Raw genomic sequence first — 18771 nt, 5'->3', positions numbered from 1 at the left:
TTGTCTCTTCTTTGTGCTTTGGCAAAAGCTTCAAATGTAACTCCTTCACTGGTTATCGCTTTAGAAAAAAAGAATAAGGTAAAGCCAGTCTAATGCTTTGTGCCATTATAGCTGTGTTAAATGCACAGGGTCTGACCTTGTTTTCTTCATTTTCTTTTTGGCAGATGTGGCGCTACTTATGAACAGATGATGAAAACTGTTGGCATTCACCCGACTTGTGCCGAAGAAGTAACCAAGTTACGTATCACTAAGCGCTCTGGTTTGGATGCAAATGTCACAGGTTGCTGAGGCTAAGTACAATCCCTGGACAGAAATTAAAAGCACACAATAGAATTGAGAAGAAAAAAGAGGTTTCTGAACTGACACGGCTTTGGTAATCACGGTCTGGCAGCTCAAGGTCTCCGAGGTGTCATGCCTTCAGTAGACAGCAAAAAAGGAAATTTTACAATCCTAGCCATGCAGTACCTCCTTCAGAACCATCCACATCTATCTTTACCATGACTGTAGTGATTAACCTTCACAACACAGGATTTATGTCCAAAAGTATCACTTTGGAAGTGCCTGTATCTTTCTGGTTGCTGGAAGCTATAGAACATCATGTCTCTGGCCCATCACTTGCCATGTACAACTTAAACAGCTGCCACTTTGTTAGAAGAATTGTGACCATCACATGACTAACCACGCCCACCCATTGATAGATTAATTCCATTTGCATGTCAGCCCTCAGGGAAATGCGTTGTCAAACTGAGGCATCATGCAATGTGCTTGTGAGGATGCCAAGTGTTTGGAGGTCTTTGGCAGTGTATGTGTGACTACCATAGGCAGGGTTTTCCCAAGAGAACACCTTGCTACTGACCTCCCCAGGAATTTACCCATGAGGATTGGTGTCCAAATCTGACTGAACTGAACCAGAGTGCCAAATGGTGAGTAGAAAACTCAGGCAATCATTCCTTCTCAGCTCTGGCAAGATGGCTCCCTACTTGTGACAATTGCAAGAGTTTAAAGTCAAGGCTCACTGACAAGGGACGGATCCCAAAACGTATAGCAGTAGGTCAGCAACCATCAGCGTTTCAGGGAAAAGGACTGTGTATGGGAACTGGTGATAGAGGAGAACATAAAGTGACCATTAACACTTCCATACTATTAGGTGAGTTCACCGTTGGCATAAGGCAGGGTGTATCATAGAGGAAACTCACAGAATTTCTTTAGCAATGGGGAAACTCTACCACTGAAACACTTACAAAAAGCACTCAGGGTTGGTGATGACTTTCCTGCCCATTTTTCAAACTGACAATTAACTTCAGCACAGATTTGAATTGGCAGGTCACAAAAATTGCTGCTCCAGCGCCAAACAGAAAGCAGTAGCAAAAGCTGGAATTGAACACACACAGAGAAAGCTGTCTGCTGTCCACATAGCTCAGATATTTGATATTAATTGGAGTATGGTTTATGTGAGCTGTAGTTTTTTAAATAGATTTTTCATTGATAAACTATACCTCCTGGGATACTCACCATTAACTTGCAGCAGTTGGACTCTAAACTGCATTACATAAACAGTGAAGCCAGAAAGGAGAAGTACCTGTTCAGACCTCTCCATAAGATATTATCAGCAAAGTGTTCCTTCAGTTTATTGCTCAAACTTTCTGTCGAAGAAAGTTCACCTAGTGTGACGACTTCTTTTTCATATTGGCCAGAAGGGGGAGATCCTGACTAACATGTAGCAATATAAAAAAAAAATCCAATAGCAAAGCTGCTTTTGCCAAATACTGTTAAACAGGTAGCATGACAAAAGCAAAACAAAATACAAACCCTTAGAATTTCATTTCACTTAGCAGTGTATTGCTTATAGTGTATTTTGATAAGTGCAATTCCATATTTACTCAGGACTTGTTAAAACAGGACATGTGGGAAGAGGAGGGAGTAGGTAAAAGTCTTTACAAAGACCAAGAAAAATTAGTCTTTCGTGCTGTATTTTAAACAGCAGTATTTTAACTAATGAGTTTGCACAGTTCCTACCCATCCTAGCCCTACTAGCTGCAAAGTGCTTAACAGTTTGGCTGTGTATAATCTTGATTTTTTTTCTTAGCCCATCCATTTTAAGTCATTATGTTGGTTTATTATTTCACTCTGAGTTACACTATAGACAAATGGTAAATTTAATTCAAAATATATCTTACCGTCAGAAATAGACAGCATATACCATAGACGCTAGTGAAAAACTCTGAAATTTCAGCAGACATTATCCAAACAAATGTAACAGTATTTATCAACATGCCATCAAGGTGGCATTAAAATACATTCCGTTCAGGGATCTGATTTTAGAAGACAAAACAAATCCCCACATGCCTGTACTGGTTCTATCTGCATCATTTCCAAAGTTTGACACTATATATCTTAAATGTGTTATAGAAGTAATAATTCTTGATACTGTAGATGAAGCAGATAATATACCCTAGCCGCACAGCAAGAGCAAATAGCTTTCCTACTGCTGTTCAGGAAACATAGAAGTAAAAGCTATATGTGATGGGTTACAATATTTCTAAGTTGGTTTCACAAGGTTAGAGTTTCAGGATACAATTCACAGCTATTGCTGCTTTTCCTTAAACCATATACATAAATTATGGATAAGTTGCCTCCCAGATCTCTGGCTCTTACCTTTACAGATTTTAGAATAGCAAGTTGAAGCCAGAATTTGTATTGTGTAATCTGTGAAAGAGAGGAGTGGTTCATTCAAACGGCGTTGCCTAATGAATATGGCATTCTGCATTATTCATCACCGTTGTTGATTTATTTGATGCAATGTTAAGAACAAGTCTGCAGACTTCCATGTAAAAGGAAACTTTTTGAGAACGGAAGTGTATTTGGTGTACTGCCTTTTTGTTGCTGCTCCCTTCCCCGAAAATGTTTTGAAAGTGTCATGTTCACACATGCATAGTCAAAAACTCCCTATCTCCTCTGGTAGGAGAGGACATCCTGTGGAAATAGTATATTGGAGCCAAAATAACTCTATACATTTCTGAGCAATTAAAATAAAAAGCTTACAGTACCTTAAAAGTCTTAAAAAATATTTTAGTTGATTTAAATGTTGAGCATTTCAGAGCAAACTCTATTTTAATCTTTTTCAGCTGCTGGAGTGTGTTATCTGCTTCACCTAGAGCACTTCAGTCTGTGGAAATCTGGCTTAGGAGAAGCAGTCCTTGCTTATAAAATTGAAATTCTGTGAACATATCTAATGTGTTGCACCCTGGAATTGCTCGTTCCTTTGGCATGCATTTCTTAGGCACCCACTTGTTTGGCCATGGACCATATTGCTATTCTACCAATCCTACCTGGGGAATTTAGGTGCATTATATGCCAACAGAGAGAAGCCCAAGAGGTGAGATGAGCTAATTTCACTTCCATCATGAGACTGCCAGTGGACAAAGTAACTTGCTGTACTACAACCAGTAAAGAGATCTGGTGGGAAATTGTACTAGATTTTATGTGGGATGTGAAATTAATCCACATCATCACTGTCTAAAGTAGCATCTAATGGAGACTTTTTGTTTTCAAGAATTTATTTTCGCTAGTTTAGACTCACATTATGGGCTTTTATAGACTCCATGAAAATTGATCTTGCATCTTAAATTGCACCCTGGCTCTGGCCCTCATTGCCTACAAGGTGTTGTCCACTGAAGTAAATCTTGATGTATGTTCACAGCTACAAAACACTGACGTGTCAGAACCAACAGTGAGGCAGAGTAACTGAAAACTACTCGGATTGATATTATTTTCTTGGTGGATTCTTTGTGTGCTCTCCAGGGATAGACTTTTGTAATAAAATCAGCCTGACTAATGTCATGTGAAAAGTCAGATAGATGCTGCAAATTATTTTCTCTGTGTGTAAGTGAAAGTGTGCTTTTCAATGAGTACACACAGTCACACTGTCTTCTCAGGGTTCCAGCTAATGATGGCTTGTGTGTCAAACCACACAGTGGAGTAGACAAGTCTGAAGATTGCTGGGCCCCTATTAGACATAGGTATTATCCTGATATTTATTGTAGCGTTACGGAAAAATAAATGATTTTCTTAAAGAATATGTTGCAGTGTCTTTGCTTAACTTAGTTTACATGCAGTCTGTGCTCACTGAAAACCTCATCCTAGTGGTCATGAGATAAAAGTGGGACATTTTTGTTCTAATATTTCTGTTGGAGGGTTGCTGATTAGATGGGAAACTAAAAACAGTCACCAAATTAAACTATATGTCTTGAACGTGGAGTCACAGACAAGTCTTCCAGCTGCCTAATCTCTCTAGTTTTCCAGCCCCTAAAACCTTTTGTGTATTACTAGCTTTACAGCACAGCAGGACAAACACCTTATTTTATTTTATTTTATTTCTGTGCTGTAGCAATGATTCAAATGCTCCTAAGGACTGCCCACATAATGAGAGCTAAAGGATTGGCTCATAATAGATGTGTCTTGATGATGCACCTTCAAGAAGCATGCTAAGAGGAAACTCCCTTGAAACACTGTGAAGTCAAAGCATTAAACAATGCATATATTTACCTTGTTTTGAAGGCAAAAATAAAACAGATTGGAAGGCAGTCCTTGGACCTACGATACAATTGGTTCCTGAAAATTGTGTCGCAAGTTAAAATGTCATAACTTGGAAATGCAACCAGCACCCCTGCAAGACCAAGCCTCATAAAGACAACACAAATGTAAGTCAAATCAGGGTATCCATTACAAAATGTAAATGCTGTTCATCATAAGTTGAACATCATAAAGTTGAGAACTGCTTGTGTAATGAAACTCCATTACAGCAAAATTATTTAGTTTATATGGGTTGGGGCTAGCAGAAAACATGTTGCAAAGGAAATTCTGAATTGACCGTAGCAGAACATTGCCATAGCACATGAGATGAACCTCTGTTCATCAGAGGAGAAAGAACATAGTCTGGCTGCATTCTCAACTTCTTTTTATCTCTTTAGTCTGCTCTCCTTGATGAGATATTCCCATTTAGGCTTTGCCTGACTCAGACCTCTAACTGGTTAATTTAGAATGAATTCTCATATGGAATCTGCCCTTGGTGTGGCCATGGAAAGGAATATTGTCACTTAACTGTATTAAAAGCTTTTCACTCACACAAAGTTGATCTCCTGGGTTTTCACTGTAGCCTTTAACTTTGTAGTAAGTATTAACTCCTTTGTCACCCCTTGAAGTGGCTGAAAATCAACAAGGCAAGCATTATTCTGGACCCATCTGTCTTAGTTCCAACATAGCATTTTAATCCTATGGCAAATTAAAATACAGAAAAGAATAACAGCACAGGCATAGCTTGATGCATCTAGGCTAGTCTTTAAACCTGGGCATTCACTATACGGCATTATTTAAGCATGGCTGTTGCGCTAGAGATGTATGCATCTTGCTGAGGGAAAGAGAGGTTCAAATGCTGGCTGCCTGGGCCTTTGTTTTTCAAATGAGCCCAGCTGGCTCAACAACAAAGGGCCAGATCTTTAATCTGGGGGGCTAGGGTTCAAGTTTCTGCTCAGGAGATATCTTTTCTAGGACTTTTTTGGGGAAGGTTCATGGCTTGTGTTTATGTAGGAGGTCTGACCACATGATCACGATAAGTCTTCCTGGCCTTGGAATGTATTCATCTGGGACTCCGTAGCCCATCCCTATTAAGCACATGCTTAAATCTCAATGCAACAATAGATCTGAAGTTAACTTTAATGGGATATACATGTTAAATTGGAATAGACTTAAACCTAAAAGCAGCTTTTATTCAGTGTTCAAAAACATATGAAACACAATGGATAGCTAGATGGATTCCATGGGATGTTGATCCAGGAAGAAAGATTGCTAGGAAGAAATGGGATCCACCTAATGAAGAGAGGGAACAGCATGTTCATAGACAGGCTTGCTAACCTAGTGAGAAGGTTTTAAACTAGGTTCACCAGGGGATGGTGACCTAAACCCTGAGGTAAGTAGGGAAGTGGGATATCAGAAGGAAACATGAGGGGGAGGGCACAAGAGGCAAGGCCTCCTGATCTCTATTGAGAAAGTAGGGCGATAGGCTAGTTGTCCTTGGTGCTTGTATATGAACGTAAGAAGCCTGGGAAACAAGAAGACTAAGAAATCCTGGCAAATTCAAGGAAATATGATGTGATTGGAATTACTTGGTACCAGTAACTCACATGACTGGAGCACTGTCATAAAAGGGTGTCAACCGTTCAGAAAAGAGAAGTCGGGGCAAAAAAGATGGGAGTTGCATTGAATGTAAAAGGAAAGTATCATTGCTCAGAGCTACAGTATGAAACAGGAGAAGAGTCTGTTGAGAGTATCTGAGTTAATATTAGAGGTGACAGCAACAACGGTGGTGGCGTTGTGGGTGTCTGCTATAGACCACCAGAGCAGGAGGGTGAGGTAGATGAGGTGTTCAGACAATTAGCAGAATGTTTAGATCACAGGCCCTGGTTCTCATGGGGGACTTCAATCACAGTGACATCTGCTGGGAGAGCAATACAGCAGTGCATGGACAATCCAGGAAGTTTTGGAAGAGTGATGGAGAAAAACTTTCTAGTGCCAAGGGCTGGTGGAGACATGCTCCTTTTGAGCTGCTGCACACAAACAAGGAAGAATTGCTGGGGGAAGCAGAAGCAGGTGGCAACCTATGCAGCCATTAGCACAAGATGGTTGAGTTCAGGATCCTGAAAAGAGGAAGAAAGGAGAGCTTCAGAATACAGACCCTAGACTTCAGAAAAGCAGACTTTGACTCTCTCAGGCAACTGATGGGCAGGGTCCCCTGAAAGGCTAATTTAAGCAGGAAACAAATCCAGGAGAACTTAGCTGTGTTTTAAAGAAATCTTTTTGAGGGCACAGGAGCAAACCATCTCAATGTGCACAAAGAATAGCAAATTTGGCAGGCAACTAGCTTGGCTTAGCAGAGAAATCTTCAGTTGAGCTTAAATACAAAAAGAAAGCTTACAAGAAGTGGAAACTTGGACTGATGACTAGGGAGGAGTATGAAAATATTGCTCCAGGGGTATAATCAGGAGGGCCAATGTGCAACTGGAGTTGTGGCTAGCAAGGGATGTGAAGAATAAGGGCTTCTACAGCCAGAGCTAATGCAAATTAGGGTGTGGAGAGCGTTGGCTGATATGATTGCAGGGCCATTGGCCATTTTTTCTGAGAACTAGTAGTGATCAGAATCAGAGGGGTAACTGGGTTAGTCTGTATCTACAAAAACAACAAGAAATCCTGTGGCACCTTATAGACTAACTGATATATTGGAGCATAAGCTTTCATAAGTGAAGACCCACTTCATCAGATGCATTCAGATGCATTGCCCATGAAAGCTTATGCTCCAATATATCTGTTAAAGTGCCACAGGACTTCTTGTCGTTTTTGTAATTATCAGAGTGACTGGAAAAAGGCAAATGTAGTGCCCATCTTTAAAAGAGGGAAGAAGGTGAACTTGGGGAACTTCAGACCTCGGCCCTTGGAAAAATCAAGGGGCAGGTCCCCAAGGAATCCATTTTGAAACGCTTAGAGGAGAGGATGGTGATCAGGAAGAATCAACATGGATTCACCAAGGGCAAATCATGGATGATCATCCCGTTTACCATCTATGGTCAGACAACTGGCTCTGTGGATATGAGAGAAGCAGTAGATGTGATATACTTTTACTTTAGTGAAGCTTTTGGTACAGTCTGACCCGGTATTCTTGCCAATAAAATTGAAGGAGTATGGCTTAGATGACTGAGCTATAGGGTGGAAAGAAAGCTAGCTCGGTCATTGGGCTCAATGGATAGTGATCAACAGCTCGATGTCTATCTAGCGACAGGTATCAAGCAGGGTGCCCCAGAGGTCAGCCCTGGAGCTGGTTTTGTTCACCATCTTCATTAGACATCTGGATGATGGGATGGCTTGCACAATCAGCAAGTTTGCAGGTGACACTTAGCAAGGGGAGAGGTAGATATGATGGAGGGTAGGGATAGGGTCCAGCATGATCTAGAGAAATTGGTGGATTGGGCCAAAAGAAATCTGATGGGGTTCTACAAGAACAAGTGCAGAGTCCTGCACTTGAGATGGAAGAATGCCAAGCACTGCAACAGGCTGGGAACTGTCTGTCTAGGCAACAGTTGTGCAGGAAAAGGCCCTGGGAAACACAGTACATGAGAAGCTGGGTATGAGTCAACAGTGTTCCTTTGTTGCCAAAAAGGCTTACGGCATATTGGGCTGCATTTGAAGCCACATTGCCAACAGATCAACGGAAGTGATTACTCCCCTCTATTTGGCACTGATGAGGTCACATCTGGAATATTGCATCCAGTCTCCCCTGCCCCCCCCCACCCCGGCCATACAGAAAAGATATGGACAAATTGGAGCAACACCAGCAGAAGGTAAAGAAAATAAGGGGACTCTGGCTCATGACTTATGAAGAGAGGCTGAGGGAACTGGGCTTGCTTAGTGTGCAGAAGAGAAGAATGGGGGGAAATTTGATAACAGCTTTCAAGAACTTGAAGAGTGGGGGCTGTGGAGTCCGAAAAGTGTGGAGCTAGGCTATTCTCAGTAGCAGACGGCAGAATAAGGAGCAGTGGTCTCCAGTTGCAATGGGGAAGGTCTAGGTTGGATATTAGGGAAAACTTTATCACTAGGAGGGTGGTGAAGCCCTGGAATGGGTTACCTAGGAAGATGGTGGAATCTCCATCCTTAGAGGCATCTAAGGCCATTCTTGACAAAGCCCTGGCTGGAATGGTTGGGGACGATCCTGATTTGAACAAGGGGTTGGACTAGATGGCCTCCTGAGGTCTCTTCCAATCCTAATCCTCTATGATTTTCTGCACAGCTGAAGGCTTGCAACAAAACATGCCCCTATTGGCCTAATTCGGGGATTTAGATGTGTTTTAACTTAAACTCATCTGTCCAAGCTTACTTCACACTTAGCCATGCTTGTAGTATCCAGCTTGTCTGCGTGTTCAGATTCTGTGCACGCTGTGGTAGATATTTGTTACGAGCATTCCGTATATGGATTTTCTAATGTTATGCTATCAAAAAGGCATGGCATGCAGTGGTTCTAGCACTACATTGAAATTATATCGAGAAATTAATAACAAAAGTTTTTTTTCCTACAAGGCAGCACGTACAGGTTCTAGTGTAATTACCTTAACTGATTAAAAATATTGAGCATTTCCGTCCATTAAATGTCAGCTAGTGAATTATATTTCCATCATGGCACTTAGTCAGTATTGTCAGCTCTTCTGAGTTCTAATCCTCTTCATTGAAGTTTGATGGGCCAGGTGAAATATTCTTTTCAGCAGCTTATTGTAGCACTTGTCACTCATCTTGCCATGAAAAACGTCATGTTAAAGAGGCCCCGGCACTGTTGTGGCACTATGCATCTGATTTTACAGTCTGTAATTTTGTGTATGCCTTAAGGAAATATGGTTCAGCTTACTGGTGCTCTGTAGAGCTGGATGGGGCCCTATTTGTTCGGAAATGAGCTCATCGTTAATGAGTATAATAAAACCCTTAAGACATGTCACTCTGCAGGCAAGGTAGTGTATTTGCCAGTCTAGGGAGGAGGCCACTGTTAGGATAGTAAATCAATCTTAACGATGAGCACAGTATCTCGTACTGTCAAGCTAAATGTGATTTCTTGGCTGTTTGTGCAGCGTGAGGTGCTACATCTCGGAATTACTTTGAGGAAGTTTGCTGGCCTGTGTTATACAGGATGTCAGACTAGATGGATGTAATGGTCCCTTCTGGCCTTAGAATCTATGAATCTCTAATATATCTGCTACAATTTCCCATGTAAAGAAATCTCTTTGCATAAAAGTAGTCAGTTTGAGCTCCTGACATATCTCCAAAGCCATACCAGCAAATGACTGTGCTGTAGTTAAGGCACTCGACTGGGAAGCATCAGACAGGATTCAATTCTTGCCTGTGACCTTGAGCAAGTCACTTAATCATTCTCTCACTCAGAATCCCCAACTGTAAGATAGGGATAAATATTTCCCCTACCCCTTTTCTTGTTTGTTTGAATTCTAAGAGCTTTGGGGAATGAACATTGTCATTTGATGGTGGGCGGGGGGCGGTCTCCTCACAGCAGCCTGGAGAGGGTTAGTGAGGCTGAGGAAGGAGTCAATAAGATAGACCACATCTGAGGGGAATGAGGTGGCCTAAGTCTCCCTCGATTGATGACTGAGCCCGTCTGAAAGAGAAGAGGTGAGGTTAGTATAAAAGCAGGAAGCTGGCAGAACAGAGGGCTGTGGTGAAGGTCCCTGCCGTGACTCCAGAGAGGCGAAGCAAGAGACCCTAGGAAGCCAGACACTGAGGGAAGGGTTGGCCAAGAAGGGTGGTGGAGTGAAAGCTTGAGCAAGGAAGAGTAGGAAAAGGCTCAGCGAAACAGCAGCAAAGGTGGAAGGTGGCAGACCTTGGTTGCTACTTAGAGAATCCTTGAACTTGAACCTGAATTAGAAGATGGGCCTGGGCTTCCATGCCAGCCACTAGGGAAGTGGTGCTGTTGACAGTGGGCTTGATGATTGCCTGGAACAGTTTGCCCTGTGGGACTTGGACAACTCTAGAAGGGAAAGACATGTAGCACCCAACCAAAGGCCCAGGCCATGAAGAGAGAGAGGCAGAGGGCATGGCTGTGGGGCACACAAACAAGCCCCAGAAAAGCAGCACTGGAGCTAGTAGGATCTAATCTCCAGAGCAGTCAGGAAGTGCCTCTGCAGTGAGTGACTCCTGGGGTAATTGGATGAAAAATACAGGTTTCTGCCTTACAGCCCCTTACCTACTTTTCTACAGTCATTCTCCTGGCTTTATACTAGCCCTGCCTGTCTCTCCATCCTAAGTCAGGAATCAGGTCACACTGGAAGGGCTTTAACTGGCCTGTCTGGTGAACTGGGCCCTTCTCCACCTCATTAACCTTCTCCTGGCCAGCGTGAGGTGAACATCCAATCTTGGGGACGCTTTGTGTATGTCCAGCAGCTGATGTGCTTAGTTCTATGTAATAATAAAGCCAGGAGCCTATAAGCTTCACTGTTTTACAGTGAGCTGTTTATTAAAGGAATTTCAGACAATAGCCTGAGGCGGTTTTGTGACGTGGATAGAGTTCATGACTGCAAGTCAGGCCCCTGGGTTTCTAATTCGAACTCTGGTTCATGAAGTTGGCATCTCACAAACGTCTGTTATCTGTGTTTCGTTTGAACTGGCTGTTCAATGGGTGTCATAGTACTTAGCTCTTCCAGGCTCAGTGCTTGTAATGTGACATGAGACCCTTAACCAAACAGCACAAAAAACGAGAATTTGTTTCAGTATGAGTTTGTCACGCCTTGCTACCCTAGATTTTGGTAATGATTTAATGGCATTCAAAGGATGCCAAGAAAGCTCGCCTAGATATACTGCTCATGGGCCTACCCTCGTGGGTCCTTCGTACAACTATTATGACAAATTATTGCTCCTGAGGATTTCTGTGTCTCTTTAAATTTATACGTTTACCATAATAATTACAATCCAGGATCAAAGCACTGATTAAAGCCTCTCTTAAAAATATCTGTTTGAGAATTATTGTATAATCCTATTTTAGAATCATGGAAAGACCTCTTTACATTATTTAATCTACACCTATTCCAATCCAGCACTGGTCACTAGCGTGCATTTTTAAATACAGCGCATGCTGTCCTGTTTTTAATTCCTATAGGCAGGATGTAGCACATTCAGTAAGGGCTCATCCTAAATGGAAAATTAACATCATCCTTGGAATATAAACTAACAAGGCAAGTTTTCAGAAACTGGTTGTGTCAGTCAAGTTACACAGTGATGAGAAAACTGGAGATTCCCTGGGGCAAGAGTGGCAGTGGAGACCGGCCTTGTTTGAACAAGGTTCTCTGTATGAACTAGACAGAGGTATTGGAAATTTTCAGCCTGTCACAACCAGCATCTACAAGGAAAACTTTGTTACAAGCAAGCGTCTCTTTGCAATTCCTTTTTGGGGAGTAGGGCTCAAATCAGCTCACATATTAATACTCAAATTCAAGGCAACTGTTTGACCTTTGAGCTAACTACAAAACAGCCTGAACCACATCAGTGCACCCCCCACCTGCCATCCCCTTTTTTTTTTTTTTTATTCTGTATTTTGTACTATGTTTTACTTTCTTCTTGTTTTTCCTTCCTTGGAAACACCAGGAGAATCCACTCTGGCTTTCTGCGTGTGGACTGAAAAAAAGAAAAGGAGTAGGGGAGTTTGCCTAGCCCTCAGCCATTGTCTTTTACAGGTAATGCTTTTCTCCCAACTCTGTTGGGCATCTGAGTTAAATAAGGGTGGACAAAAGGAAACAAAAAAACAAACCCAATCCCAAGAGTTTAAACAGTAAAACTGTAGAGCTCTTCCGCACGCAATTACTCCTGTCTTTAGCTCATGTGGTGTTAAGACCCCATGAGTTCTCCAGCAAATCACAGAAATAAAAAAGTGCTACTTCTAAAGTTAAAAATAAGGGGGCGTGAGAGGTTCACACAAGGGACCGGGTGGCCTAGTGGCTAGTCCCCCTGGGCAGGGCCTGTTGGGTGGGTCTTCAGCCCCACCCAAGAGTCTATGGGTTGAGTTTGGGGTGTGTCCCCAAGAAACTAGTTCCCCCTTTGGCAGGAGAGGGGTTCTCTGTGGGGGGGGGGTACTCCCCACTCCCTCAGTGCCTGGCAGAGGGTCCTGGGCTGCGCTCTCTGGCAGGCGACTGGGTGGCAGCTCTGGCTTGGGGCCTGCTGCCTCAGAGCCAGCTCCTGCCTCTGGGCTGGTCAGCCCCGAACTGGGCTGGCTTCCTTCCTTTTACACCCCTCCAGGCCTGCTGCTGGCCACAGGTGAACCGGCGTGGGGCTGATTGGGCCAACAGCCCTTGTTTAACCCCTGCCTTGCCTGGCCTCCCTCTCACACTCTTACAGCGGTGTTATGTGCAGGTGGGGTCGGGGAGGCTTGTGTGTTGGGAGAAGGGGCACGCAATATGTCTCTTCTACATGGTCTTCAAAGGAGACAAATATTTGGGCCCTTGCTTTTTTTCTCCCGACTTTGTTTTTGGCGCATTTTAGAAAAGACAAAGTCCGTGCCTGTTGACTACCTTGTCCTAGCACATACTACTGAGTAGCCCCAAACTGTTTATTGAAAATTAGTGTGGTTTCTTCTTAAAGTGTAAACAGACACAAATGAAGAGAGGCAAGCTGCCATTCAAGTTTATATAACTAATTCCATAGCTCTTTTGGGTTTATTCAAGAGGTTGAATAGTCTTATGTGGGTTTAGAGTCTTCAAAGAAACTCAGAACACCCAGGAATCTGGAATATTTATTAAAATATTTGTATTTAATAGGGGCTAAACCAGCAGAATCCAATAAAAATTCAAAGATCGCCACACTTGTGGTGGTCGTCTTTCCATATTTGTCACATATTATTAAATAAATAATTACCTAAAAAATGCCCTCCCCAGGCTCCCCCACAGCCAGACATCCCCAGCCCCCACATTCAAATTCAATTCCAGCGACTCACTGGGGCCCCTGCTGGAGCCACCACTGCCATGTGCTTCTCCCACAAAGCGGCGGGTTGTGTGCACGGACCAGGTCGACAGCACTCTCCTTGGGCAGCTCTCAGGAGGAGCTGCATTTAAAATGTTCCAAGAGCCAATTGCAGCTCGAGAGCTGCAGACTGGCCACTCCCACATTCATCACAACACAGTGTCCTATTCGCAACATGTGGCGAGTAGCGAATGTATTGGACACCGCAGGGCTAAACAGTTGCGACTAAACTTTTTTTTCATCACCCTTGCTCGTACTGCATTGCCTCTTCCTTACAAAGGATGAACAGAAAATACATTAATATTCACCTTCACACAAAGGTGACGTGCACACACCCCTAAAAACATCAGGAAACCTAGTTTTTCTTTTTTCTTCCTTAGAGAAATGTAACTAGCATTCTGTTGGCAGGAGACTTAAATAATGCAGAAGACATTGTTCTTAAATGTTGTGGGTTTGGAAGGCTTACCATTCTTAGTCTTTGTATTGCTGCTTGCTTTGGTTAGGCTAGATGAATGGTTTCAGTAATGTATAAAGTAGCAATTATAACATATATAACAGGAAGCAATTGAAAGCGCACAAGACACTTTGGAGACATCAGGAATGGCTATTTAGGTCGCCAAAGCCCATGTCTTTATTTGTTTAAGCACTCATTTTGCACTTGGCTTGAATCTAACTAGATCTTGAAAGACCTTTTGATTTTTGCCTCTGCACAGCTCCCCATCTAGTTCATGCCACACACTTGGATCCGATGGATGAAAATGGGCAAGATTTTCTTGAGGCTTTGGACTGCTTTCTTTGATTTTTGTCTTGTTCATTTATAAGTGTGACGGGTTGACTGGAACTATTAGCTTAGGAGTTTTGGTCCTACTCTGTTTAGAGTTTTTTTTGTTTACTTTTCTGTATCTTTCGTCTCTTGTACATGGCTACATCTACACGAAAGGTTTTTGTTGGCAAAACCGGACTTTTGTCGGGAAAAAACGTGGAGCATCTACACACAAAATGCACTTTGTCAACAGTTTGTTGACAAAATCCGGCACATCTGCAGCATTATATCTCTCCTCATTCAGGTATAACACCTCTCTCGACAGTGTTCTGTTGACTAAACAGCTGCGTAGACGCTCCAGGACCCTCTGTCAACAGACAGGGCTTCCAGTTCACCTTTTTGTAGAGTTTCTGGTCAGCCATTCTATTGAGAGAGGGCTGGGCAGCCTGGCTGATCTCTGTTGACAGAGCGGATGGCTCTTTCAGTCTGCTTTGATGTGTAGATTCAGTCTGTCAGCAGAAGTTTTGCCTTCCGACTGTCACTTCTGTCAGCAGAGGCTTCTTCTGTAGACATGGCCCCTGAGTCCTCTGGTCCATGGCCAGTGCTATATTTACACATTATCAAATTTACCTGGCATTGCTCAGGTCCTTAACTCAATTGTTTTTTTAATAAAAGGAAAAAGTACATGCTTTATTTAAATGACTATTTTTCAAAAACAGTCTTATTTTTATAAAGTTAATTTTTATTTCAGATGTCTTTAAAAAGAGATTGTTGAAATTTGTCCATTTAATTTTTTTTAATGGGAATTCCATCAAGTATAATTTTTCCTTTGTCTCTACAAACTCTTATAATTGCTAAGTTTTAACAAAAAAGGGCACTAACCAATTTGGTTTCCAATAACATTTTCTTCTGATTTCCAGACCTTAAGCATTGATTTAGCTGTCCCAAAACAGAGCACTACTCAAAATTTCTCCATTTTACCTCTTTTCTGTAAAGTTTATTGAGAAGCAGTCCCATTCCAGGCACATCCTATTTTTCTGGCTCATCCTTGGTTCAGTCTCTTTCAACATTCATTCCATTGGATTAGTTTTGAGGACTCTGCTTAAGCCAGTGATCCTGTCTCTTTTCTGTTTAGTTTTATGAGAAGCAGTCCCATTCCAGGCACATCCCATTTTCCTAGCACAACCAAACCCTGACTTTGATTTAAGCTACAATAAGAGGAAGCTATATACTGAATTTGGAGGTCCTCGCTCTTACGATTTAGGGGAGTTCTGGATCAAACAGACAAACTCTAACAGCTTTGTCCTTGTTCAGTGAGTACTTTCCTCCTTATCCCTCCCTGAGCACTGAGGGATTCCCTTATTGTTCCTTCCTCTAAATCCCTTACCTCTGTGGCTGCATATTTCCCAATACACGCTGAACTGGATGCTCTTCATGGCCCCGCCATGCCACAGCTTCAGAAGAGGCAGCTTTAAAACCATGCTGAACATTTCTTCCCCACCATGAGCTGCATAGACTCCCTCTGCAGTACCCTAAAAAGCGTGACTGCCTGAAATGTAAGGAACCAGAGCAAACACCGAAACCTAAGCCTCTACCCTGGCACTGCTGGAGCTCCTACACCCAAAACAGGTCTGAGTCTCCAATGATAACCAAAGTTCCTGATGGCAGAGCACGACATCAGCTAAACCCAGCTTGCTCTGTTTCATTGAAGCACAAATACTTCTCTTCATCTACCTCTTTGGGTATTGTGACTTCTTAGCTCCCAGGGTCACGTGCTAAGAAGCAGTAAATTCTCAGATAGGAGCATGCAGCTCCCATGGCCTTCAGTGGGATGACATATGTATGAGGCACAAATGCTTTCCTTGTGCTGGATTGTCACCTTGCTCTGTGATTTTGGAAGCATTGGTAATAGCACTTCTTTTAGCAAAGCAGGTGAATGTGCATCCCAAGTTACTGGCTTGCCCTCCAGCAAGCAAGAGGAGATCACTTGAGCCTGAATTACTGATCCAAGCTCTCTGTACTTCAGTGTAGCGTAGCCAAGAACAAAGTGATAAGAGTTACGCTAAATGACGAGGGAGTTTCTCAGGCTGTGCTGTTACAGCATTAGTCTGGCTGAAGAGAAAAGCTGATACTTAAATCTTTTGAGCTGCCAAGGGCTGGGCCATTGCTTGAAGGGGGAAGCACATGAATGGCCCACTTGTCATGTTTTATTTTTCCTCCAGCTTTGACTAATGGTGCATTTCCTCTGACCTCCCACGGGCTGTCCGTGGCTGACTTGCTTTGTCACTCTTCACATCTGGTCTCTGCCTTCCTTGTCCACCCTGTTCCCATGGCAAGAACGCAGTGTCCTCCAAAAAAACACCCAGACACAAATCGTCTGTCATTCTCCCCACTCCTCTTCAAATGGCCACTTCCCACACTGTGTGGCCTTGCAGGCTGAGGGCAGTGAAAACACTGTCTGCCTCCCCCCACATGCCTGGAGTGCATACCCGCCAAGTCTCCTGGCTTGATAAGGGAGCTCCTTCCATTAGTGTGCCTGTGAAAATACTAATGGGCATCTCCCTGTTGATAACAAGCCCTCTCCCTTTTATTGTGTTTGAAGGATGATAAGTTGTCTGGATCAACAAGGAATTGTCCCTTTTACCCTCTTTGAAGCTGACAGTACTAGGGTCAAATTAGGTTTAACTCAAAAGATGAATTATTCAAAGAACAAATAGAGGCCAAGTTCTGAGCCACCCTGTTGTAAATGGAACACAGCTAAAGACTGGAAGGGAGGAGAAGAGGGCAGAGAAGATTGAGCATCCAGGGGAGCAGCAAGCATTGCCCCAGCAAGGGAGACAAACGTGTCACAGAGAGGGTGATGGTCAACCTCTGTGAATCACCCTGAATGCTCGTGACAGCCCTGGAGTCTGCTTCCAGCCACAGCTGTGTGACCTGTGCTTGGTTTGGTCTCCTGCAGCCACAAATCATCAGAGATGTGCTGGAACTATGCAGTGATTATATTTTGCCTGGGAATCTGACTTGTCCGCAGGAGGCTGCACTGGGAGAGCAGGATATTCGGCTTCTCTGTCTGGCCAGAGAGTGGGTTTCTGTGTGTATTTTTGAGTTTGCAGTTGCTTTGCTTTCAAATCTCCAGCTACAGCCCCAGTAGAAACAGGTCATTCGGGATTCTAGTATCTTGGCCCATGTCTCTCAGACTCTGATGATTCCACATGAGTATGGCACCACAGCCAATGTTTTATGGCTGCATGCGACCAGGATGACCACAGAAGGCAATTTGCTAGGATTTAATAACATTACAGATGGTGGGAGATATGTCTGGTGTCTGCATTAGTGCCAAGAAACTTTACAGGGACCAATTTCTATTATTCTTTTAATCATAAGTATTTTAAAGAGCGTATTTGCAGAGGTCTTAGAGAAGTGGTGGGCAATCTGTGGCCGATGGCCCTCATGCAGCCCACTGGGATTCTGTGTGTGGTCCACAAGACATTTTGTTTACCGTTGCCCATGCGCAGCATTGACCAATTCCCTGGTTTCCAGCTGCATCATTTTTTTTTCCTACCAGTATTGCTCATGTGACATGTATGTGCAGCCAGGGCACGTGAAGTGAGGCGTGTGCAGATTGCACACAACATTGACTATGGAAGCCGTGTGCTCCCTCTGTAGCTGATCAAAGCACTGCTGCAATTCAATCAGCACACCGTACAAACTCTAGGTACACAAGTGCAGTTAGCAAAACCACCCCGGGGGCTGTGTTGGTTATAATTTTGTAGCCCACTGAGATGAGGGGGGGCCCCTCTTGCAGCCCACTCACTAGCCTAGGTTGCCTATCATTGTATTAGAGCTTATTTGTATTAGTTCTGCAGGGCCAGGGCCAGAGGGTGTAAATCCATTGGGGCTACAACTGATTTACATGAGCTGCGTGTATGGCCTTTCATTTTTAGGTAACCCTTAGAGATATTTCTGTCAGCAAACCACACCTTCCTACCTGAAATGGTGTCCTTCTGAAGCATTTCCTTCACTGCCTTATGCTCTCCACAGCATTTCATGATCAGCTACCCTCTGCTCGTGTAGCAATGCTGACAGTGCTTACTCTGACAACATTAAGGCAGACGTTAGGGGTGGATATTACATTTCTTTATGTTATGCCAGCAAACTCTGCAATTAATAGAACTCTTCCAGCACTCTCATTGAATTCATCTTTGTTGTGAGGCAGCTTATGCAAATACTCACTGGCCTGTGCTGAGAGGGGCCTGGTTTGGATTATACTACACCAATTTTACATCAGTCTAAATGGATTTACTCCCTGTCTACACCAGAGTCATTGATAGCAGAATTGGTTCCTGAGGGACATTTCTAAGGCATTGCTCTGGCTACAAGCCATTCTGAGGGGCCAGTCTGCACTGCAAATTGGACCCCTACTGTAATAGGGTTGGGGACAAGTGTGTCATTTCACCAGCTCT

General features: G+C 43.2%; 2 protein-coding genes across 2 annotated transcripts in view; both read left to right on the top strand.

The window, feature by feature from the left end:
• The window catches only part of TXNRD2 (thioredoxin reductase 2), a 55712-nt gene extending 55411 nt beyond the window's left edge, over nt 1–301 (top strand). The window contains exon 17 of the mRNA XM_075012907.1: nt 165–301. Coding sequence (XP_074869008.1) covers nt 165–288 — 124 coding nt within the window. The 3' untranslated portion in view covers nt 289–301. The remainder of the gene's footprint in view (nt 1–164) is intronic.
• An 11879-nt stretch (nt 302–12180) lies between these two features.
• The window catches only part of GNB1L (G protein subunit beta 1 like), a 109950-nt gene continuing 103359 nt past the window's right edge, over nt 12181–18771 (top strand). Inside the window, exon 1 of the mRNA XM_075012909.1 lies at nt 12181–12266. The gene's annotated coding sequence lies outside the window, so the exon portion shown is untranslated. The remainder of the gene's footprint in view (nt 12267–18771) is intronic.

Source organism: Carettochelys insculpta, chromosome 18, assembly GCF_033958435.1.
Source record: "Carettochelys insculpta isolate YL-2023 chromosome 18, ASM3395843v1, whole genome shotgun sequence".
Taxonomy (NCBI): domain Eukaryota; kingdom Metazoa; phylum Chordata; order Testudines; family Carettochelyidae; genus Carettochelys; species Carettochelys insculpta.
Note: the sequence above shows the minus strand (reverse complement) of the source record. Positions and strands in the feature narration are given on the sequence as shown.